We start from the raw sequence: 25,970 nt of genomic DNA, 5'->3' as shown, positions 1-25,970 counted from the left end.
CTACATCATGATCTTGAAAGGATTTTGAACGTTTTCCAACTATTAAAAATTACTTTGTACATTAGCTAGGATAGGCCATAAGCACTTTGCAAATTCTTGAGGAATGACAAATGGAGTAATCCTAGAAAATAATTTTCTGTAGCTGAAGATCACTCACTTTATGTTTTGGAAAAAAAAAAAGTATGATATGGTTTTAAAATTAGGATTGTGCCCTAATTGCATTTTGTAGTACAGGCAGATAGAACAGAGAACCAGTGACAAATTATTGGGTCATAACTGTCATAACTGTGGCATAGATAAAAATCTCATTATAACAAAAAGAAAAAATGGAAAGGGATTTCACTGTGATACGTTCTCTCTGATATATGCTTATTTTCAGATTTTGATTTTTCACAAACAACATTACCTTAAGCTGATACAGCATTTCAGGAAATTATAGGAATTATTAAATGGTTAAAACTTAATGAATGGCTTAATACGGATTGTTTTATGGGAAAGACTTAGTATTGATAGATTAATGCAGCAAACTGTGTGTACATATCTTAGGAATGCAGTATTAGAAAATGGTCTAAGTTTTTATCTTCAGGATCCTAATTCTCTCATTTTCTTTAAACCAGTGGAACTTACTGTATTCATTCCTAGATCAAATGAAGCACAGGGAAGAATATTTTCCCTGAACAAACAAACTTGGGCAGATCACAAAAGACTGCTAGTATTAATCTTATTAAGCTTCAGCTTCAAATTAATTGCTGCTGCCCACGTAAAGTGTTTAAGAGAAGATTTCAACACCGAGATGCATTGAAATGAATTCAATTTAATTATCAGGACAATTGCAATAACAATTTGGAAGCAAGAATAATACACTATAAAATTAAAGGCAGTAGAAATGTAGACTTGAGGAATAATATATAAAATACTATTCCCTTAAAAATCCCCTAAAATCAAATGCTTAGTTTTTCTGTAGGACTTCCTTTATTTCCATCTATGAAAGACGGAAATCCCACCGAACACACTTTCCTCGTCACCCAAGTCTCAGTCCCCAAACTCTGATGTCTCAGGAGAACCGGAGGGTGAGAAGCTGCGGGCTCAGGCACCACCAAGTGCCATCTGCGGCTGCAGCCAGATATGGGTTGGGTAAAGCATCTCTTCCACCCTCACTTCCTACCAAAGTCTTTATTTCCCTAAGAGAGCTGGATTCTTGAATGCAGGTCTCAGATGAAAGTGCAGAACCTGTGAACCTTTTGTGGCAAACAAACGTATACAGGCTGGAAAAGGGGAAATTCTGGGAGTGTTACAGCACTGAATGATTCACTGGAGGGTGCAAATGCTTCGGTGCTGCCTTTGGAGGGCAGCAGGCATGATAGGCAGGCCCTGCCTAGCAGCAGGATCTACCCCAGCCCCGAACTGCTGAGCTCTGCAGACATTACACTTCACCCGCACAGCCCCAAAATGCCATTTCATCAGTGAATAAGAAGCTGGCATGGGGAAAAGATACATTTCCAGCACATACATTTTACATGCATTTTTCAACAAAATCAGTCTGAGGTCATTTTGCTTATTACAGACCCTTATCCAGTACAGCTATTTCTAGGGGGACTACTTGCACACCGAAAGTTATATAAATGCTGGAGTCCCTCGATGAACTACAGCCCATATGTCTGTTTTATTCACTTTGGAATGCAATCTATGATTCCTAATATTTTGATACAAGGTTACTGCACAATTTAATTATTTCAGTAATAATATTATCATCTTTCAAACTTACCATACCTTGCACTGGTCCTTTGTCCATGATTTCTTTCATTATATCAGTTTCCTGAGGGGAAGGAAGAGCAGGAGTGGAGAGGGGAAAGGAATAAAATATATTCTATTAAATCAAATTAAACCATATGCTGATTTACCATTGTGTATGTACACATGTGGTATGAACATATCAGTGTACTTGTATTTCTGCTACAGAATGTTAGGCTTATCAAATAAGCATAAATATATTTAAGAAGAAGTTGTGCAGAGATACAACTGCATAATATCTTTTCTATCTCTAATTTCTGTAGGATCACAGAGCAGCACTTTTAAGGAGATAATGTAAGGCTGAGAAACAATATAGAACTTAAAACATTCTGAAAGTAATAGGGCAATAAGCTTTGTAACAGCCCTAGTTCTTGAGTAAAGTGAATACATTTCCATATGCTAGCTAACTTTCAAGCCCCAAAGGACAAAAAACAAATAGAGGAGAGGGTGAATACATAGCATGAACTTACTTGTGAGGAGACCCTGTAGTGGGAGGCACACCGATATAACCGATTGGATTCCTCTAAAGCATTGGGACACGGCCCTGTTGTATAATTTTTCCCGTGTTCACTTGACACATAACAGTGATGCTCACCTGGTGGCTCCAGGTGATGATTCCAAAATGATGGATAACAAGAATAAGATACAACCCTGTTCAGATAAAAAAATAAATTAAGAAGCTTGTTTAAATAGTTTTCCAGTTTTATTTCAAATTTTTAATTATTTGAACACTGCCCACATATCAAGCAAGTTTACAGAGTTCCTCATTCTGTAAAAGTATGAATATGTCCTCTGCCTTCAGCAGGATGGTGTTTGGTTCAGGGACAGGGGGACCGGGATTTTTCCCTTCTATCAGCTAGATTGTCCTGCTGGAGTTGTCACAAATTCTGCCTACATCTTCTACGGCAAAAGAAGTGAACCACTAAAGGATGAGCTGGCGTGTTGGAGGTACTTGGTAATTTGGACAAGGTAACTCTGAAATAACAGTTACTTTTAAATTCTTTCATTAAACATAGTCTTTGCAGTTTAACATAATTAACATAAAGATAGGTATCAGCTCTTTGCATTAGTTTGCACATTCTGAAACAAATTTCACATTTGAGGGATAGGACCAGAGAAGACCTCGACAGAAGAGTCATAGAAGAATACCTGAAATAAACATGAATGTGTTTGTGTGTACATGTACCTATGCATATGCACATATAGTAGCACTAAGAGCAATCAATATCCAACGAGAAACATCAGAAGTTAATGCTGTATTCATAAAACCTTAGCAGAGTTCATATGAGGTTATTTATGATTTTGTGTATGCAATCTGATGACAATCTTTCATTTTTATTGCATTTATGTGCCTTAACTGAGATAAGGACATAATTTAAAATATTAGCTTATATTATTATTAGCAAGTTGGCCAAAATTAATAACAATAATATCCTTATCACACTCTGCAACCACTGGGAGGCCAAATTCTGAAACAGGTCAGACACTGCTTAAAAGCAATATTTCCATTCAGGTGTATTAACCCTTTGCTACCTGGAACTGAAATGGTTCTTCTCCATTTTTAAAGACTTTAAGCTTTTAATTTCCGTTACCAGATAAAATAGATGCTTTCAGACCTCATAGATCCCTCTCAATTTATAACTTGTAACTAAGAGCCCTAAAATTGATAATAATCAGCTAGATTTATTCTTTAATTAATGAAGAAAGAGAGAGAGAGGGAAAGTGAGTGTCAGGTAGCGGTTCAATTCCACTGATAACAGATTTCACTGTTAACTGGGCACTCAGCATTTCTGAAAGGTCGGGTCACACCATTGGCTTAACTCTCCTCACTCAGCTCTATGGAAGTCTTCTATTGACTTCATTACGGACAGTTTAGGTCAGCATTTGGTTTTCTTGAAGGTCTATCAAAAATCTGAGATAAGCACACTTCAGAAAGCAGAAAGCCAGGAGCTTTAAAACAACATTGAAAACCTGCTGTGAAAGTTTACAAGCCCACACAGAAAATCAATGATGTGCTTTCCTCTTATTGCTAGGTATGGAGATAATGAAAAAAAGGATTGCAAGATACTGGCTCATAAAATAAAATTTACCTGAAAGTGTGAGAAAGGAAGTGGTATTTAACAAGGCTCATTCAAGAGATACTTTAGACTTTTATTCCATAAATTTCCAATTTTTCATAGTCAAAAGTAAAGGATGATGGATTGCAATGTTTCAGCAACTAAAATGATTCAACTGTTAGTGCCAGTGAATCACAAAAGTTTTTTCTTTTTTTAGGTAAACATGATACCATTTGCTCTTGGCCTGTGTCAGAAACAAAGGGTGGAACTAGATGGACCCTTGCTCTGGCCATCCTTGTGCTCTTTCAGTATCTGCCCTCTCCATTTGGATCTTTTTCTTAATGTGCTTATCTGTAGTTAAGATAGTTGGAGGATAATTTGAAATATCCTTTGGATATGGGAAAGAAAATGAGTATTTTGAAGTCTTTTGTTTATTAAGCAGGCTAAGTACAGATATTTTCATGTGTGATACTTTGGTGAATCAACAATCAGGGATAAATATGGATGACAGGTAAAGGTCTGTAAGAGCGCAGGGACGTTGTACCTGCAGCAACTGGCTCTGCGGAAACAATAAAACTGGATGATTGGCCATATATTACAGAGATCTCATGGACAGTCTTCAAAAAATTCATGATGGCTCTTGCAATTGCCTTGCAGATTCTTTATTCAGACAGTCCACTGCAAGAGTCTGGTGAATACCATAAGGTGTCTTAGATGACTGAGCAATAATGCATGCATTTGTGAGTTCAGAGGCCAAAGGGTCTAATTTTAAGTCACCTCTGGGGATGAGAGGTGCCCTACCTCAGTGCTTTCAAACTTATGCCAGTCAAAAGGCCTGTTCTACACATCGGTTTCAGATTAGTACAATATGGTCAGCCGTGAAGTATTCTTCTCACTGCAGTATTTATATTAGCACAAGCTCCAGTGTGGATACAACAAAGTAGTTAAAAGAGTTGTTTCATACAGCTTCAGCCCACCTTTCTTTCCTTATGGAAATGAACTAATTTCTGTATACTTATACTGCCTTTGCAGAAAGGGTTGCACCACTCTACCCACATTGCTGCAGGTAAAAAAATATACAACTTTCTGGTGTAGAAAGAGTCTTATTATTGGACATTATGGTGGTTACGCCTACACAGAGATAATAGAGGGAACAGAAGCCTGGGAGACTGTGCTATATCTGCATTCTTTAGTTTTTTTCCTCTGAAAAAGGAGCTCCAGCTCTTGTGGAGTGAATACTCATTCAAATGGGTCTTTTATCTGATCTACTCCAGTAATTCTTGTGTTGCTATCCCTAATATGATAAGCAAGTGAATAATCAGAGGTTAAAAAAAACAAAAAAGAGTTTTATTTACTTTCTTAAGATCTTGAGCTGTCAGTTAAAAGAAGCCTGCTCTTGAAGTTACAGAAAAGCATTGCTTAAAATACTAAACTATAACTTTCATCGCATTAGGAAAGCCTTTGGCTTTACATGAATAAGATGCTAAGAGGCCCTTTCTAGGGTGGAATTCATTACTATCACAATGTAATTAGGGTCTACCACTCAAAACCTAGATCAAAATTAGTATCCTTCTAATATTTAAACCCTGAGACAGGAAAACAGAGAAATGCTTGTTGCAAAATCTCCTCATAACAATACAAGAACCTTGTCAGAGCAGAAATACACTCCATACACTTGAAGCTAACCATCATGATTGCTCTGTGTACTTAGTGTCCATGTGAATGACAGCACTTTAGTCTTAACTTGGATCCTCAGGCTGCCATGACAACTACGATGTCTGATGCGTCATGGCTAACATTCTCTTGATCTGTTCATGTTTTTTGTTTTTTGTTTTTTTTTTAACTAACATTAAAAGTTGGCAATAGTAGACCTGAGATCTGTCTTTCTGCTAGCATTAGATGTACCAGAGAAAGGGATGTGTGCCTGTAAAAGCGAGAGAGTGGGTAGATTTTGGTATGGAACAGGAGGTATAAATTAATTCTCGTAACATGAGAAAGCTGAAATTGATTATAGATTATATAAAATGTGATTATTGTAGATTCTCCTTGAAGCCATTTCCAGGCATGTGAAGGCCAAGAAGTAGATTGGGAGCAGAAAGCACAGGTTTGCCAGGGTAGAGGGTGCCTAACCGTCCTGATTCCTCTGTATAAATGGATGACTGACTCCATAGACGAAAGAAGAACAGTGGATACCATTTACCTTGACTTTAGCAACATTTTCAGCACAATCTCCTGTAGTATTCTTCCAGGCAAATTGGAGAGATGTAGACTGGATGGGTCAGAGGAAACTGAACTGGACTACCATGCTCAAAGGTCAGCAGTTCAAAATGACCATTCAATAGTGACATTCATTAGGGCCTAACAATGGCACAATACTGTTTAGCATCTATATTAACAACCCGGAGAGTGGGACATAAGGAACTCTCCATTCTCAGACATATTCAAAACCCAGCTGGACACAGCTCTGAGCAATTTGATCTAATTTCAGAGTTAGTCATGCTTTGAGCAGGAGGTGGCCTCTAGAAGTTCATGTCAGCCTAAATTTTCCTGTGATTCTATAAATTATTATTTGTCATTTTAGAAAGCTCCTAGCTGTTGATGTAGAATTTGAGGGCCATTAATTTCTTTTAATCTAACTTGAACAGAACAAAGATCTAGATACATCCCTTGCTGCAGTGTTGCATTCTGGCACCACCTTGAGATGGCATAACTACAATTTGCTTTATATAAAGACTATATTTGACCATTTTGAAACTTTAAAATATCGTTTTGCACAACTGGCTGCTTACTCAAGGTTGCTTAACATGAAGACTCCTTATTCCAAGAACTATAAACATTTTGAGTCTATTTATGATACTATCCTTGACATAAAAAATAATCCTTTAGTTTTTGTTCTGCTATTAAAGTAGCTAACACTCTTTCCTAGTGGTATTACAGATACTGACAACATCTAGATACAATGAGGCGTAAATGGGAGATAGCTGCAGAGTGTTCTCAGCAAGGGTTCTCATTTCATCCAAAATAGTCTTCACCTATACCTTTGGGAAAGCTTCACAGTTCCGGGGCTTCAAAGAAGGTGATTTAAAGAAAGCGTAAATGAGAGATAGTGATAATCCTGATGAGGTCATAGAGTTAGTCTGACTTAAGACAGAGCTAAATGTTTCTTTTTTGAAAGGTCAGAAATAATCATTATAACACGTGGACCTTAATCAAATGGATGAAATTAAAATAGTCTAAACAGATAGTTAAATATTTACCCGTGTGTTTTCAGATATCTCCAAGCACCATCAATACTTCCACCATTACATCCATGTTGATTCCTGGTATCACAAGAGATCAAATTCTGAACGGAAAGGTTGTCTGTGATCACACCTTCAGAATGAATTGCAATTCTATCTGCTGCAACACCTGTTTTGAAAGACATTTCTGTTATCAAAAGTAAATAATTATTCATGAAAGCTCTCTGATCATTGTGAAAGGTGGCCTGAAACAAAACATTAATATTTTCAATCTGTGTGGGTGTCCTTACAAAACAATTGGGATATAATGTGTACAGAATTTTGATGGAGATAATTGTGAAATTACAAAGATAAGTGAGCAAGTTTGCTGTAATATTGTAAATCCATAGATTTACTGGTTATCATAACATCCCATATGATCTAGTCTGATAGTCTAGTCCGTGTTTGTTAATGCACATCCATCTCTGGCTGATTTCAGCAGAATATGCAGATACTTCCTACCTCTCTGCAGATAACTGTCCAAGTTCCTGTTATTCAAGAGTCACTTTCTATATTTCCTTCCTTCACTTGGGGAAAAAAACCCAAAAATGAACAGTCCTATCAAGAATAAAATTCAAGACTGAAAGTATGTATTGGATTTATTGGATAGAAATTTTGGAAGTTTTGTTTTTGAAAGTTTTGGAATTGCTCATATTATTGCATAAGTGTGGGATGCATTGAACTCCCTTTCCTTATCATGGAAAATTCTACTTCTGAGATAGTAATCTTAGATGTCTACACTAGATTAGAAAGTCATGGTTCTAAGTACTAATATAGTCATGCACTGATTTAAAGGCAGACTAGAGTAACTAAATTGTAGGTGAAATAAGACTCTTCTGTTTCATTTTTTAATGAAGGCTCAATCACAATCATTACCGGTACTGAAATTATAACTTTTATCATTAGCTCTTCATTTTTGAGCCTGAAAATAAAAATCTACATTGAAATCTAAAGCCTAATCAAAATCAACACTGACTTCAGTGAACTTTAGACCAGCCTTCAGAAAAAAGAGGAAGGGCAAATGAAGTCAGCTGACAGTGACTCTGTTTTACACTGTCATGACATGTAACACAGTGAAACTATTTTCATGGTTAGAAAAGCTTTTTTTTTTTTTTTAAGGATTTTGGAATTCTTACAGAAATTACAATAAGAAGATATGATACAGCAATGCTTCCATATTCTTTGAATGAGAATTAATTTTACAAAGAAGGTTGAAAATTTATATTGAATCTATTAGAATTACCTCTACGCCATGGGAAGGGAGCTGATAATATTTAGCATTGAAAATCATGATGCGAATTAAAATCAGAGGAATCATTTATTAAAGAGGAAATTCAGGCTGAGCATCTGGAAAGCTTTGCTCAGTGCATTTTATTCATCTCTGCAGTAATCTGTCAGGAGAGCTGTTAGCTGTCTTGATTTTCTCATTTATAACCACAATGGACAAGGTACTTCGGTAACAGAGTGTGTTTAGTTTGGCTTTGGCAGAAAGTTGGGATTAACTAACCTAAATGTTCCTTTCCTTTTCTTAACATTGTGATTTACAGCAGCAGTTGCAGAAACCTGTGCCCATGAGAATCCGCTGGTAGGACCAAGTCATAAGGATTGTATAAATTTTTTCTCTATCTTTATAAGTCCCAATATGTACTGAGATTTCTTACCGCTTAAAAAAAATTGAACAGAACTAATCTCTATAGTTCCCTTGGAGAAGGGCATACAAATGCTCATGAGTCCATTTTTCATAAAACTGGAGGCTGTAGCAGTGTAACTCAGCCTCAGGTTCTGACATTTCTTTATTTACAGAATATAAAAATAATTTCTTACATAAATATCTGAGCAGTATCAGTGTTTCTCCTCATAAAATTATTGAAAATATTATACTTCATTTACTTGAATAGTAAGATTAGATAATGGCAAGTGCACAAATATAAAAATATATGGGGAAAAAAAAGCCTCCTTCTTTTAGTCTTTCCAGAAAAGTATGTAGTTGTTCAAGCAGGTCATATAGGTTTTTTAAAACTTACTCTACTAGTAATGGTAAAGGGCTCTAGTCAATTCATTCTCTACTTTCTTTTACCAGCAAGACTCCCACTGATGTGCAAATTTATGAAAAGCAAAGAAAAAGGCTCTGCAACTTAGTTTCTTAAGTCATTGAAACGTCTTAGAGGGAAAGGTGTAGTAATTTTAAATGCTGCTATTTGCTGATAAAAAACGAACAGCAAGCTGAAATCACTTTCTTACTAATCTGTACAAGTTTCTGTCACACTTGTAACATACAATGACATTTTAAAAAGGAAATGAAACTGATATTACTTGCAGTTGAAAAAGCCCAGGATGCTCCACAGTTTCGTTGATCCAAAGGATCATGAATCCACTCAGGCCATGCATAAGTGGCTGCAAAAAACGCAGGAAATTTTTCTTCTGGTAGTGAGTTTCTCTAAAACAAAGTGTACAAGACCAAAGTGTATTTTATTTCCATACTTAGGAATGCATTAAGAGTAAATTTGACCCTAATTTTGCCTTAAAAATTCTTAATTTTTAAATTGAGAAAATGGAAAGCATTAGAAGCTGTGGTTTCCAGTACGTCCGTTTGGAGGCTGGGCGCTCCATGAGTTTGGCAGCCTTCGAGCCAGGGCTCGGGTTTCTGGGGCTCCAGCCGCTCAGATGGAAAGCTCAGCTCCGCATCTGCCAGCTAGGCAGGGTTTGGTGAGAAACCAGCCTGCTGCCTATCTCATTTTTATCCCAACCAATATTTACCTATGAAACACATCGGTTATCACCCAGCTGGCATTTTTGGAAGGAAGAGCCTTCTGCTGTGAATAGCAGTAAGGTTATGTACCTGCTACCCTCTTTACCTTGATATGAATTACATATGAAGCGAATTACATATCAAGTGAATGTCTTTCCTTGTGCCTGGAGATACTAATTACCACAGGGGAGGAATTAGTAGAGTGTATGGGTGATTCCTCTTTTACAAAGAGGTTTTTCAATCTCCAGCACTCATTCTTATTCCAGAATGAAAACTAGTGTTTTTTCTTTTGCTTCACGATCTGATGGTGAGCTGATGAGAACTCATGGCCTGTTCAGTATGTCCGTTTGGCCATCCTCTTCTTGGTATCTTCATCTCTCAGCCTTAAGTTACGTCCTCCACACTTTGCTTGAATAGCCACATCTGCGAGCACAATTTGGTGTAACTACTCAATCTGCTCTGTTTGACATACCAAACGACAGACCTTTTTTTCCAATATTGCCAGACTTTGTGGACTGCTTGCTGTACTGAGTGGCAACAATGGTCCATCCAGTCTAGCAGTGTCTCTCGATGGTGGAAAGCATTTTTTTCCAGAGAAAATACAAGGAAATCTGCATTTATAAGATAATCTGCTCCCAAGACAAACATTCCCTGATTCTTCTTTATTATAAGCAGGCTTATGCCCTGAAGCACAATAGCTTCTATTCTGTTTACAATCCTTTATTTTATTTCTATTTATTTATCCTCAGTCTTCTAATTCTGGGTATCCTTGCTGCATCCTTTTTCTGAAGTGCTTAAGTGACTTACAAGGCTTTTTCCTCAGGTTATTTAAACATTTTAGCCCAGTTTTTTCAAGCTGTTTCAGGACTCTCGGGGGGAACTGCTTTAGCAATGTGGCTGTGTCACGATTGCTTCGCGGTATGTCTTGGGAAACGCCAGTGCCTCCATCCAGCTTGGATTTCCTTCCCAAGGAAAACTAAAGGTGGAGAAGAAGTGAGGGAGGGAGAGAAGAGACCGTGTACCTCAGGTCTTTATCTGATATTAGACTGGGATACAGTATGTGCACACACCCAGAACCAGTAACTCTGAAGTGCCTCTGGGTTCAGCAGTCTAGACCCAGGCTTTTAGTCCTAAATGCCACTAGACATTTTCAAGGTGTATTGTAAGCTTTTGAGGCACTTAAGTGCTTTTGAAAGGCTTACCTACACCCCTGACAAGTCAATGATCTACTTAATCTTGTTAAAGTATTAATCACAATATTTTGATTTAATCACTTCCAAAAGTCTATCTTCTTCTTGCTTGCTAGAAACACATGACTGAAAACTACAAAGGATGCACACAAAGCAACTGCTACATTAAAGACTCTCTTGCTAAATTATCATTACATTCATTATTAATGAGCAAGCAAAAGCACAAGATTTCCTTTGAAGATTATTGACACTGGCAAAATACCAAACAACTAGCATTTCATTTGCTTGATAAAACTGCTTGCTATCAGCTGGTAAACAAGCAGAATTTGGTAAAGGTTAGCACACACAACCTGGGCAGTGACCGCATGCAATATTCCAAATGATACCTAAATAGATTTTTGGTCTATGCCAATAAGTTACTTTACACATTCCTAAACTACTGCCAATGTATTTGATAGCCTCAAATTGTAAATCCCAGAGAAAATTCCTCATTAACACTCAGCCTTGTCATTTAAAAAACACAGGACTGACCTGCAGCCAGAAGCAGAAGCTTTTACTCCGAAAAATTGCTACCATGATATTCAGGAACTTTACTGTTCTTTGACAAAAAAGGAGGTTTAGATGATTGTTTCTCAGTATGTGCTCCATATGATACTGTCAGACAGCACAATGCAATCAGCAAAACAATCAACAAACTTTTTAATCATGCATATGTATTCTACGCCATCAAGCAAGCAACCTGGCCAAAAGGGGAAGGTAAAGGGTTATAGGGTTATAAAAGAATTCTCAAATTGAAGCTATGACTTTTCTTCAGAAAAATCAGATGGCCTATCAGAGAAAAAAGCCTAAAATTACTGATTTTGCTGAATGTGGAAATATTTTGTCTAAGGAAAGCTGTAAACATTTTTAAAAATTAAAATATTTTTAAATGTAAAAAAATAGTTCTTTGCATCACATTTTTTTGAAAAGACAAAATGGGCATGCATGCCCCTCAATTTGCAAGAGGGAAGAGATGTATAGCTGCTGAACTTTTTTACTATGAGACGTATATCAGAGGACATAACATAAAATAATTTGTATTCTAAGGCAGCAACAGTGTACTTTGTGTATTTTTACATTGTCTTTTTGAGGTCTTTGATGTTTAATGCCTGTCAAAATGGTGCCTTATTAACTTAATTATGTTTTCAATTTTCTTGCATGATAGCACTTTGATATGCCAGCCTTCTAAGATAACGCCCATGTTCTGCAGTGATATGCTCAGGGACTTCAACTTTCCCAGGAGTCATAAAGATTTTAATGGTGTATCTAGCTGTCAGTTTATATTCAGATCTCCCCATAGTTTACCATAGAGTGTCCTCAGCTCATATTTAGCTCACAAGCCCCACAATTTTCTTTTAGATATTCTAGTATGCCATCATGTGGTATTAATAAAGGTGAAAAACATCACCTTTTTGAGCAAATACAGTCTTTTATTAATAGTAAAGCTTTTAAAAACTCTGTGAGCAATTTCAAGATGCTTGCATTTTCCCCAAGCCAAAATGTAGCTCTGTTACGCGGTTTAATTAGAAGTGATGTTATGAAGCCAAGTTTGTAATTGGATTATCAGTCAAAGAAATAACTAAAATACCTCTACTTTATGACGAAACATTTCAGCGCTACCAAGAACTAAGGGTCTGCCGTAGTTATAAAATGGCTAACACGGAAGGGCATTAGATTCCTGAATATTTTTTGCATGTACTTCCTTTTCTCAAGCATCCTGCAAATCCAGTAAAAATTGATCAAAACAGCAGCCCCTTAGATACTAGAAGTTTTCTTTTACTCACAAAATAAGATCAGAGACCTGCTAGAGAAATGATTTTTATTTAAAATCAGAAAAAGTTGTATTTAGTGAATGTGTAGCTGTCATTTTCATTCTTCATTAGCAAAGCTACCAGGTTTTAATCAGATAAGCACAGGACAGAGCTCCTGAACACTAATCATAGCACTTTTATCAACTAAATAGGTGACTTTAGGCAAATGTTTTGCAGTTTCCTCACCTGCAAAATGGGAAAGATAGTAATAACCCTAGAGAGTGCATGAAGATTTATTTAGTAACAGTAAGTAGTACCTTGGCCTGTAGGTAAATTAGTGATCAACAAGTCACTTAGGGTCAGGTCGTTCAGGTTTTCCAAAAATCTGAACTTATTGTTTCTGAATTTCTTGTCATTCATATCCTTTTCTGAGCTGTCTCCTGGGTAGAGGTGAATCTTAATGGAAACACTTTCATGAAAATTCGCATGGTTTTGTCACTAGATCTTTGTAGATGTGTTGATGTGCCTTACAAAATATCAGTGACAGAAAATTATCCACGGAAGAGGAAGCAGAGGCAGGTTTCTCTGAAAATCTAGTAAGTTACTTATTTTCAAAAGTGCCTGGAAGTTAACTCCATGGCTAACTTCTGGAAGAATCTGTCCAGGTGCCCCTCATGCACCCTGACCCCTGCTGCAAACTTGCTGAATCACACAGGGCAATCAATCAATATAGAGCCAGCTATAAAGTGATACTTTATCACATCTTCATCCCACTGGTCATTAAGTCGTGATAACTGCTAATTCAAATGGAATCACCTACTAACTTGGGTCAGCTGAAGTGAAGAAAACTAGTTTTCTCATATATTTCTGTCAAGTATTGAAATTTGGCAAGTAGGAAATTTCACGATGCAGAACAAGGAAACTAAGGAGCTGCTTTCTAAGTCAAGGCTATCCAAGAGTAAGAAAGATTTAATATTTCTGAAGAGAAACTGTAGGCAGGAGATGGGCTTCTGTAAAAATCAGAGCAATTTTCTGTAAGCTCAAAGCATTCTCCAGAAGCGGAGAAAGTCATACAGAGGTTATTACTGTGTATTTTTAGGTTTTATAAGTAGAGAGGAAGATTTCCTAGAATCCTGTGCAAAGCTTGTGCTTCCAGCAGTGCCTAGGACTTCCTGAGGGTTAAATGGTTAAATGCACAAAGCTGGATTTCTCCAGAAGAATGCATTGAAGCTTCTGGGGAGTCTGGCATGGCCAAAGGTAGTTGAGTTCTGGCTCATAGATTTTGCAAAAAGGCAACAGATAGAGAACTTGTGCCTGGGAAATGTATCAGGGTAACAAAGGGTGTAAGTAGTGCACCAGTCAAGGAAGCCACAGGAAGCTTAAAAACAAAGATTCAATAGCCTGAACATAATGTGGAACCACTGGGTAACCGGCTCCCCAAAGAGTAATGGAAGAAAGAAAACATTACAGAGAATTTCTTGTATTCTTCCCCTTCTTGTTATTCTGGGCAGGAACTGTCTCACCTAACTAGATACCTAATAATGAAGAAGACAATGTCGGAGCTAATCACGTTACACTCATTTCTTGCTTCTGCTATATGAACATTAAATTGTATTCTTCAACACCCTCCCCCCTAAAAACAAACAAAAAACTCTCACCACCCCTGCAAAAAGAAACAATCCACCTCTCTTAAACTATCTTCGTTGTAGTTCACTGGCAATTTGTGGCAGATATGACTCAATATTGCATTTTCCTGTTTTGACTTGACATCTTTAGCTCAAATGGATTCCTCCTTTGCTGTGAAGAGCAGTCTAGCCAAGCACAAGAGGCAAGTCACGGTCTGTAGAGTTCAGTTTCTGTTATTTCTGGCTCTGATAATCATTTATAGTGTAACATGGAATATGCCAGGCAATCTTCCTGGGCCACAGCCCAATGCCTCTCCACACTGGGGCAAGCAGACTTTGTGTGGGACAAAGAACCAGTTCAGATCAAGCAAAAAGGGTCAAGACACTTAAAAATGTTGGTCCTCCCGAATTCCCCTTCAAGTGATAACTCTGCCTTGGTGTACCCACAAGGCCTTCTGTGATTTGGAGGCCCTTTTGCCATATTCTTATAGCTATATGCATATGCAATAAACATCAGCAATTGACTTCATATAGAATCACTAGCCTGAGCTATGTAGATGCCAAAGATCGAAAAGAAGCATGTTCAATGCTATTGGCAAACCTCAGATCTATCTACTTATCCCTGCAATTATTCTAATTTCATTCTCATTGTTGGGGTAGTTGTTTTTTCAAGACTATAATTTGCATAATAGTAGGCCTTCCAAGAAAGAAGCTAACTGATTCAAAACATTGGAGAACCTATTTCAGATTCAGTAACTATGCATTTCTTCCTTAATTGCTTAACCTAATTTAAAGTATATTTGCTCTGCTGCAGAACTAATTTGAGCACAAATATGTGATAGGAAATTTAATTTAACTGCCAAGAAAGTGGCCGTGACCAAGAAGTTTAGACAGCTAGTGTTAGAGAATCATCTTATTTTCATGTACTTCCCATTACTTTTCTTTCCATTTGGCCCAAATTTCCAGCCTCATTCTGCACCTTTACATTGCTTTACCATATAGACTTCCAGGATTTCTTTGTAGGAATCCTGTTTAGTGTCAGCCATTGTCCTTAAAGATGTATGTACAGAGCTTTTTTGCGGTGATATGTACAATTGGAATAGATTAGCACATGGAGAAGATATGGAAGCATTTTGAAGAAGCAAAGACTTCTACACATCGGTGATCTACAAGATAGCACTGGTTAAGTGAATGTCGGTGTGCAGCTTCCCAGTGGATAGCATTTCCTTTTGCTCCTCCTAGTTTGATTTCTATCAGCATGACCACACTGTCTATGGCTAGGAGAACTACTCTGGAAGTTCCATATGCAATATGGAAGCAGTTAGTGTTAAATCCATGAACTGTGTGATTATAATTTTCCAGTTATTTTTCCACATCATAAAGTTATTGACAAAATTTAACAATTGCAATTGACACTCACTGGAGTTTCTTTCATATTCAGCAAGGAATGAGATGGAGGGAGTGTTCCCAGGCGTTTTTTGAAACCTTCTTCCAGTGTCATTCCCCAGAACAGGCTGTAGTTGTCAGCTTTCCATCTTCCTCATAGACACAAAACAAACAAAACCCGTGTTAGAGATACTGCTCCCATTACAACCTTGCTCCTTCTTTATAAGAGCATAAGAGCACCACTAACAATAACATCCAGAAATATTTTTTTCAATTCAGAGTTGCTTAGGTTTTAAAACATTGTATTATATCTGCATGAGAAAATATTTAGTACAGGTTCTTCTAAGGCAGATCACTCAAGCATGGAGCAACACAGCGTTGTATGAAAAGTGGCGATTTGAGATCAGCACTGTGTTGGCCAGTAGCAGATGAGCATGCAATGCTTCAGACAAGTACTGGAAAATCAGATGCTCAGTGATAACAATTACTGTTGCCTTGAAGTTACGCTTACATTATGCTTCAGTCCAGATGCCAACAGAGAAATAATAGCTTCAAGCGGGCTTTTAAAGCTCAGGTGAGACACTGGCAAACCCTGCAGAAAGTCCATCTGGCAATGTTCTGCCTGGGTTTACAGCTGGGAGAAGTGGCCCCGTTGCTGTCTTTAGTTATTCTGTCCCTACTACTTTCCCTGAGGAGAGCAGACCAGACTTAGAATTTAGGGTTAACTGTGAAAACCGTAAACACAACAGAAAAAAGATTGCAATTATACACATTTGGAACATATAGAAATTGGATTTATTGCTAGAAAATAGCTGATCCACAAGGGAGAACATTCTATTTATTCTTTCCCTTCTTGCCTGTATACGATGAAAAAAGAAGTACAATTCATGCTGTGCAAATGTGAAGCCTCATCACGCTTGATGTGCCTGTCGTCAGTGGAGAGTGTAAGCACCTGCAGAAGCTGAGCCATATTTCAGGCAGGCTAAACCACCCTGTGGTGTCTTACCACTGGTAAGAAAAAAAAAGGTGAAGGGGTCCAAGTGATCAATTTAATTGTCTGTCCTAACTCAGTTGGTTTGAATCACTCCCATGAAGTACAAAATGTTCCAGTACTTGGTCACAACTTGAAATGTGGGCACCTGCACAGGTGTCATTGGTGAATTTAGTGTCCCAGTTGCTAGAGAGGAAATCCCAGTATCTCTGTAAACAGCCAGCAGGCTCCCAGGTTGCTGCCCTCATATGGAGGGTTTTCCTGACACCTCTGCACTACTCAGAGGGAGCAAGAACTCGTAGCAAGAAAAATACTAAACCTGACAAAATGCTGACGTCTTGGACCCTCTTTGGCCCATCCTCTCCTCCAGTGCTACCCGGAGTCCTGGTAAGTACAATAATGCAGCTGGGTATAGAGAAAAATGACTTTATATCTGTTCTGAGTAATAAAAAAGGAATAAAGGAAAATTATCTAAACAGCATTTTAAAAGCAAAAAATTATATGAAATTTGGAGTACATTTTAGATAGACGTCAGCTAGATGCCTTTAAATAGGCGTCAACTGTTAACTGTTACCAGTGTAAGACTTTCAGTATCTTTCCATTTAAATCCCTATAATCTGCCAGAGATTTAAAAAGAGGTTTCATAGATGTTTGTTTGCTATCAAATCTGAATATCTCTTTTTCTACTCTCTGGATGGGATGTAATTGTGGAGGGGAGTATGCCATAACTTATAATTTGCATATGCATATTATGAGCTATCGAGTGGTTTACAATAAAACCTTAAAATAAAAGGACTCTCACCCATAATCTCCAGTATTGATGTGGTGAATTAAGTCTGGGCGAACAAGACAGACGTCATTTGAACACCTCCACAGACTTTGGAAGCATTTGCTGAAAGGGCAAGAACATCTCTGAGCAAAATTGTCGAAGGAAAAATATGCTTTCTAACAATAGAAAGAAAGTAGGGAGAAAAGCGTAAATGACACAAATGGCAGGTAGTATTAATAAAAACACAGTCTTACTCAGTGTTACTTCACTACTTGATGATTCCTAATTGGAAAAAGGTGGGAAGGTTTGCATGTTGTAGGAAATACGGTAGTGCCAAATTTTGTTTCCGTCTTGGTTAGACCCAACCAGGGAAAAAAAGAAATTTACTGTAAATTAGATGTTTTTAGGAAAGTTTCATTTTAGATACCCAGAAAGGAACTACGTGCCCGTAGACACCTTGCTGCACAGACCCTGCGTCCAGACGAAGGCGACCGTGGGGCTCAGCTCCTTGGATGCAGTCAGAGCAATGTGGGGTGGCTCTGGAGCCAGCAGCCTGAGGCCGGGGAAAGCTGCTGGCTCTGGCTGCTAGCCTGGGGCTGGCGCTCTGGCATGCCGGGGCGCTGCTGCCTTCAGATGCTGCCCTCCTGCCAAGGAGGGCTAGTGATCTCTTGCCACTGGTTTAAGGCAGCTTTAGTCTAATTCTACAATACCTTAATACAGGACAAATCTTCCAACCATTCTGATTTGGTTGCACATTTAATATGAATTTAAGGACATTCACTGTCTTAATTCCTGTTCATGATGTATGCTAAATGAAATTCAATTTGCTGTTCTCTGAAATATTACCAGGAATTGCAGTTGTCTTTAATTGTTGTTCCTTCTCCGTAATATCGGCCATCTTTATAACAACCTGCCAACATAACATATAGATGCGTCAAAAACATAATCATTTTGAAGGGAACTAACTCAAAACTCTTGCTATTATTGAATTAACTGGTTGAATTCATTATGCATAAATTATTCTGATGAAAGATGTGAATAGCTATTTCCACTTTCTTCTATGTAATGGAGACAGTCTGATGAATTTTAATTTTTTCCTAGGTACATTATTATTCACAGTAAATAAAATCAGCAACAAAAATCAAAGCATACACTGAAGAGTGATTATCTTGCACATAAATAGAAAGCAATTCTTCAAATAAAATTTTCTAATAATTTCAAAATAAATTTCTAATAATAAAACTATAACATAATACATAATTAAAAATAGGATCTTTAATAAGTTGTTTTCAGTTACTGATTTTTAAAGACTAATACCTATTCCAAACCTTTTGTAATATATTACTTTTCCTTACAATACAGTTTGTCCCTTTCTTAGTATAAGAATTAGATCAATTTGTTCCAATGCTACTATATGTTTCTTACATTTTCCAAAACCTAGCATAAAACTGGGTGACATTTCCACATAAATAAACTCCTCTTATTTTGTTTTCTTTCATTATACCTCACTGAGAAAAGATCTTTTGTATATTATAAAATTCTCCACATAAACTGATTCTTCAGTGCATTTCATAGTCAGAACTTCAGTAGAAGAAAGATAAGAAAGCCTGCAGAAGGCTTTGGATTAAGGCTATAATAAAGGTGGTACAGTTATCACATGGGGTTTTGTTTTCTAACCTTTTCTAATGCTCCCTCCACAGATTTTGGTGAGCCTATGAGTAGAGATCCTATTTCTTAATCATTGAAAGAGTTTGGAACAAGGAACCCTCAAGTTCTCCTTTCTCCTCCATTTTCAGGCAGCTTTAGCCATATTTTATAGGACTGTAGTGTCAACTTATATTACCATTATATCATGACTTTTCTCTGACAGAACTGTGAGGAAGGCAATCCTTCTCTCAAGACAATGGGTGGAGTCCCTCTGGCCAGATATAGACATTTAGGCTATCTCAGCTCTCTAGATCTCCATTACCTACAAGAGAGAAATATGAGCTTCTAGGTCATAAATAATTTCATACTCAGGTACGCAAATTGACTAGAACGCATGAATTAATTATAAGGGTCCTATTTCTTGCTGTTAGTTATACAGGAGACTATGCCAGCTAGCTCAGATGTAGGTGAGCTATAGCCCCCCCCCCCCCAAACAGTCTGAGGCCCAAACTGATTGCTCAAATTCAGTTTTTTTCTGAGAACGGAGATATTTTTCAGAGTACATCTAAGGCAAATTACTTAAGTCTCACGTTTTTTCATAGTCTCCCACAAAATCAGAATCAGACAATAACTGGAAGGAGGCTTCAAGCAAGACATTTCATATATAGGAAGGAAAGGAAGTATTAATGCACTGTATGCATGATGGGATGAGGCTTCATCTAGGGCACTGCTGGCAGTTCTCACCACCCATTTCCAACAGAAAGTACAAACTTGGACAAGTACAGGAGCTTTCTAATAATGTACGTTTAGGGAACTGAAGACTAGAAGAAGAGCTTCTTTAGCCTAGCCAAATTAAGACTTAGCTGGGCTAAGAGTACAACTTGGAAAAGTACTTTAGATATCAGTGTCAGAAAGATAGTAGACATATCTAAGCTAACAGAGACTGATGGCATAAGAATAGATGGAAGCGAACAGGAATAAGCTGGAAATCACAAGGAGGGTCCAAAGCATCAGGGCACCGGGACTCTGAACAGCCTCCTAGCCAGAGTCATGGGGTAAATAAGAAATTAATTCATTTTAAGATAGAGCCTAATGACTTTCTGAATAGGATTATAGCACATGGAGGCTGTGATACGGAGTGGGTCTGATAAACCAGGGCTTCCATCCCAGCTCTGTATTCCTGGCCTCCTTTGTACCGCTGCCAGGGTGAGATCCACTGTGCTGACTGACAGGATATACAGTCTTTTTTGTACCATCAAAGTAATTGAAATAAAAAGATTTAAAAAAAAACATAATTAATAAATAAAATTCTAAGGATTTTTTAATACCAAACAAACACACAAAAGTCCAGAACTCAGAAATCACTGGAAGTAAAGCCACAGGTGACTGAAAGATTACAATCTTCTAGGTGAAAAGTAATTTGACATAAGTGGTCTTCTAGTGCTTAAATAATTCCTAGCCAAAAGTTAGCTAATATACTTATGTCATTTCTAAAAATGCCTCATAGTTTGCTTAATCTTCAGACACCCAGTCCTTTTTTTTCTCCGTTTTTTCCTCCCAATTTCATTCTCTGTTCCCTGCTCCTCAGTCATTTCAGTTCTAGAAAGTTCCTTTAGTTATATTTATTTTTTTCTGATGCATTCTGACTGTTTTATTATTGTCTCTCTACCTTATAAATTACTTGTATAAAAAATATTCAATAAGCAGATTAAAAAAAGTGGTTGTCTTTCCATCAATGCAGCACTTTAACAATCAGGAAAAAAAAACCAGGAGCTTGTTTTGAGGCAAGACATAAAAAATAGGGTATGAGCTCACATAAAGGACAAATAAGGGTGCATGATTAGATTAAATGTAATTGCTATCTACAACAGGCATGTACAACCTGCAGGAGTTACAGAACAGTGAATACATATGCAAATTTTGGATTAAGGAAGACAGCAAAAATAGTCCCCCTCACATAATTCTTTGTCTCCAAACTATCCATTACATTTTTACCTTTCAGAGGTAGACCTACCGCAGGATCCGTATGGCAGACTGCTGCAGATTTTGTAGTGGTTTGCTTCATTGAAACAGTTTGCAAAATTAGAACCTTAGGCTGACAGCTCAGGAGCAGAAATGCAGCTATATGTTTATGTAGAGCTCACTACAACCCCCCGATCTTTTGGAAGTTAATAAGCAACTGTGCAATTTAAATAAATATGAAATAAATATCTTTATTTACATAAATCATAGCACATTCTTTTAGATGATTAGAAACACTTTGGAAAGCAAATTTGCTTTACAGTATTTAGCATTTTTGTCACTCCCTGTTATGATCACTTATTAGGTTTTGGCTCTACGCCTAGCTTAAGAACATAGCCTTCTGAAGAGCTTGTGATCTGAGCGCTGATGTGTAAACATCAAAGTTATTTCAAAGAAGCAGTTAATTTTAAAAAGTCATGGTGATATTTGTGCTGATTTATGCTTTTAGAAGTTTGGTACAGTCATTTTTAGCCAAATTTGGCCTTTGAACAGTAAGAAACTACATGGTGTTAAAATCCCCAATTCTAATCTTTATCACCAGCAGTGATTTGGCCTATGGAGGAACGAAGTGAGGACCAGCTGCTTGCAATCTCTACTTCTAAAAAAATAGACTGAGTTTACAGCAGTCCTGGAGGGAGTTCCACTGCAAGCCAACTAGTGAGAAACCGAAAAAGGACAGTATTAGATAGAAATCCCTGTTCTAGTCACATTTCTTCAGCTACACCTGCACCTGAGCCACTGGAAGGAAAATGATGTCCCACAGGATCTATGCTGGGTCTAAGCTACTACAGGATACCTCAGGCTAATACCATTAAGGATAAGCCTCAAGGTCCGTTTTTAACAATGAATACTAAAATTTGGAGCTTTTATTTTAATCTCATGTTAATCTGTGATGCTCTATTGAAATCCATGAAATTACACTAATGACCCAATGAGGTCATCTTATTTGGGCAAACTTCAGGAGCTCTTTCCAAAAAAGATATTATCTAGCTAACCCTAAAAAATATGTCCCTGGGGGAAAAGAAATAATAGCAACCCAAATTCTTACTCCTGCTTCATATCAATGTTAGTGTTTTTCCACTGTGTCTTTAGTCACATTTTAGCTGAAATACACTAACAATTAATATACTAAAAATTAATCAGTGGCTTTAGTTTCAAGTACATTTTTATTGTGATGTGCTAACGGCAGTTGGTCACACTCTCTCTACGTACCCGATGCTGGAAGTGGCCAACGCTTATCTGACCTAGTGTGCTCAACAGCGTTGTCACAGATGTCCCAGTAATCAGCACAGCAATCTACAGGGCCAGGAGGACCTGTGGTACAGAACTGATCGCAGTAGCACATAGCTGCTCGGGAAGCGATGTTAAAGCTGCAGCCATCATCTCTTCCTGCACAACAGCCTCGTATCTTGCAGTACTTGCCCTGGTACAAGCTCCTTTTCAGTCTGCTCCACTTTACAGAACTGTGGTCTTCAAGTGAGTAAAGTCCTTGTGAGAAATTCCTTCTAGAGTCAAGTTGCTTTGCCATCCAAACTTCACTTGCAATGCAATATAAGAGCAGTATCTGGCTTTTGAGCCACATTCTTCTGTTTCTAGAAGCCTTTTTAAGGCTTCCTATGCTTCACTTTATAGGTAAATGACCATTTACTGCATGTGCAAAACCTTCAGTTACTGTTCAGAAAGAAATCTGGACAGAAACTTGCAGACTACAGTTTTCTATGAAGTGAAGAATCTGTACGCGTTAATCATTAATCAGACATGTTGTAAATTGATTTCTTTGCCTCGGATAAAAAGATACTGGAAATAGACCCAGTACTATATACCCATTATTCTGAAATGTTGGGTGTACTCTTTCCAAGTAAGAAAGTTTGTAGTAAAACTGAGCTTTTTATGCAGAAGATACATGATCCAATATTTTAGTTCTATATTTTTAATTTCTAATATCAAAATAATATAGAGGATGAGTACATGCTGTCAAAGAAAGCTCTCTTTCCTCCTGGTTTCGGGGACCTGTAACCTATATATATTCCCCACATGATTTCAAGCTACATCATATTTAGGTTGCATTTGCTTCACGTTTTCCTTTTTGATACTCAGGGCTACAGACTGTTATGTTTCACTACAGTAAACAATCCTGGGCAACCTGATCTAGGTGACCCTGCTTGAGCAGGTGGTTGGGCCAGATGATCTCCAGAGGTCCTTTCCAACCCCAACTGTTCTGTGATTCTGCAGATATATCCTTCATCCTTCCTTTCAATCCTGTTTGCACTGACCAATAATATTGCTGCCTATAGAGAGTTAAAGGAATATACTTCTTCCATGGTTTAGTTGGGGTGTGCTGCTGGCAACTTGCTTCACAAAAGTTATTTATGAGCAGACAGGATTACCATAACTTTTTGAGAAAAGTATTATTTAATCAAATCATATCACTAGCAAATTGATGCCTTTCAAAGATATTTTTTTAAGCTTCAGTCAACAAAAAACTTGGAAATCTCTGTCAATAGGGTAATAAATGCCACTGATCAGTGCTCATTCCTATTTAAAAAAGAAATAGCAAAGTCAGCTATATTAATAAAACCATAAAGAAAAACAGACCAGATACCAAAAACATATCTAACAGCCTTTACTATTTGATTTGTGGTCTCCAGTGTTTGGACAGCAGACCTAAAGAAACATGCATGGTACCATTGCCAAAATGGTAAAAGATTCAGAAAAAAGTAACAAAGAATTTTAAAATTACTAGCTGAGATAGTATATAAGGCTAAATTGCAGAAAAATAACATAGTTTGACATATGAATAATTATAAAACAATTTAAGTCTTCACAGCTGAAAAAAACAGAATTAAAAAACAGTCATTCTTATTTCCCCATTTTGCAGTAAATGAAAGGAATCTGAAGAAGTTAATGGCAGGCAGTTTTCAAAGGAATGAAGGGATTCGTTCCCTTTGTGTTTTCAACTGGACTGTTCAGTGCTTCAGAATTTCATTGAATTGAAGGCCAGTTACTTTTGAAAGAACAGCTGGCAGCACAGCTGGTTTGGGTGCGTTGCCACGAATGGCAGAGACATTAAAGGGAAATGTGTGCGTGTGTGTGTGTGTGTGTTTATACATAAGGGCCAGTAATCCAAACTTTCAAGTCTTTTGTACAGTTTCTTGCCAGCAGTGCTTATATTGCACCTCCTCCCACACACTCCTTACCGCAGCTAAAGGACTGAGGATGATGGAAAATTGCATCAGATCACATGCTTTATTTTGCCCTTTTGCAGGCAATCTGTATGGAAGTGAACAGAAAGGGCAAGGTCAGCAACATGCAATCACTGTACATCACATAACAGGATATAAATCTGAGCCTTCACATTTGTTCTGTGTTTTTTGATTTGGTTTTGTTTTTAAGACAGAAAGGTGGACAATGTGCGTCTGTCGCTAACTGCTACAACGCACCAAATATAATTTAAGAAAAGTGAGAAAACACATATTCATGTCTCAAGTGAACTGCTCACCAGAGAAGATAATCCAGTTCTTTTCTGTATGCCTGTGTGGCTCCATCAGTTCCAATAACATGACTCTTGATTTGCATTGACATTAGCAAAATGTAAATGCTGTTTCTTATTGCAGAACTTTGGAAATAATGTTATAAAATTAAGTCCTTGCTCTCGTTAAGTGTAATGAAGAAAACAGGTGATACATGTGATGTGATGTGATAAATGTTATCAGCCAGTTAGGTTAAGTGGACAGCCCTATTCATGTTTTAAGTTACAGACCTCTCATTTCATTTGGTTTTGTTAGCTTTTTTAATCTTTTGCTTTTAAGATTTTCTGATAACTAAACCAGAGACAAAGCATTTGCTTGGAAGTGAAGTGGATTAGTTTGTACAAGAATGAGCTATCTTTTTGAAGGCATGCAAAAATGGAATTAGTACTTCTAAATAGCTTTGCTTTGTGACACAAGAAATTGTGCTGAATCTAATTTCCCCTTTGGTTAGCTTATGTTTAAACCTTAACAAAAACATGACACTATTTTGTTGTGGTTCAGCAAATATTTTGATTTCAGTAATTTTCTTTGTGAGCAAAAGTAGCTGTCACTAATGTACTGTGTAAAAGTCCACGTTAACTTATCCATAAGTATTTAAGAGTAGTTAAATGTGATCTTTTATCTCTATTGAAGTTTAACCTGTTCCAAGCATAACAGCTCTGTTAAGCTTTTGAACTATGGTCCTACTCTTGGTTCTAGTCCTTAGAGTTAAGTACAAAAATATCTGACTCATACCTTTCTCAGTACTCCCTGATGTCCATGCCTGAGTTTAAAAATACAACATAAATTTGGCAGTAATTCAAGTATTATTAATGTCATTGAACACTCTGTGGAGTAACAAAACAAAAAGCAGTAGAAATGACCAAGAATCTCTTTAAAGCTCAAGCAGGATTATTCTACAGCTGTTCTTTCAAAATTCTCTTTGATTTGTTTGAACAAGCCTACTGGACACTCTAAAATCTCATTTCTGATCACATTCCCAGTAGAGGTGAATATAGCAATGAACTCTGAGACTCTAGAAGCTCAAAGTCCATCTCATGAGCTTACAGTAGAGCCCATCACATCCGAGGACCTTAGTGACTTCCGCTGTGGGTGGGTGCTGCGAGTAGGGCTGGGGACAAGCCTTACACCCGACCCAGAGGGTG

The 25,970-nt window shown here is 37.4% G+C and overlaps 1 protein-coding gene across 3 annotated transcripts in view; it reads right to left on the bottom strand.

Annotated features, from left to right (window-relative positions):
* The window catches only part of TINAG (tubulointerstitial nephritis antigen), a 40,933-nt gene extending 18,056 nt beyond the window's left edge, over positions 1 to 22,877 (bottom strand). For 2 of the 3 annotated variants that reach the window (XR_011139876.1, XR_011139877.1), the window contains exons 1-8: positions 22,508 to 22,861; positions 18,473 to 18,536; positions 17,660 to 17,749; positions 15,901 to 16,015; positions 9,440 to 9,563; positions 7,106 to 7,256; positions 2,262 to 2,442; positions 1,771 to 1,816 (exon numbers count right to left, since the gene is read on the bottom strand). Coding sequence is in view for 1 of the 3 variants with exons in the window: in XM_009687026.2 (XP_009685321.2) it covers positions 1,771 to 1,816; positions 2,262 to 2,442; positions 7,106 to 7,256; positions 9,440 to 9,563; positions 15,901 to 16,015; positions 17,660 to 17,749; positions 18,473 to 18,536; positions 22,508 to 22,877 (1,141 nt within the window). In the remaining 2 variants the exon portion in view is untranslated. Of the gene's footprint in view, positions 1 to 1,770; positions 1,817 to 2,261; positions 2,443 to 7,105; positions 7,257 to 9,439; positions 9,564 to 15,900; positions 16,016 to 17,659; positions 17,750 to 18,472; positions 18,537 to 22,507 lie in introns of all 3 variants that reach the window. The other variant, XM_009687026.2, reaches the window with a different exon arrangement.
* Between the last annotated feature and the right edge of the window lie 3,093 nt (positions 22,878 to 25,970).

The sequence above is a fragment of the Struthio camelus genome, chromosome 3 (assembly GCF_040807025.1).
Source record: "Struthio camelus isolate bStrCam1 chromosome 3, bStrCam1.hap1, whole genome shotgun sequence".
Lineage (NCBI taxonomy): Eukaryota > Metazoa > Chordata > Aves > Struthioniformes > Struthionidae > Struthio > Struthio camelus.
Note: the sequence above shows the minus strand (reverse complement) of the source record. Positions and strands in the feature narration are given on the sequence as shown.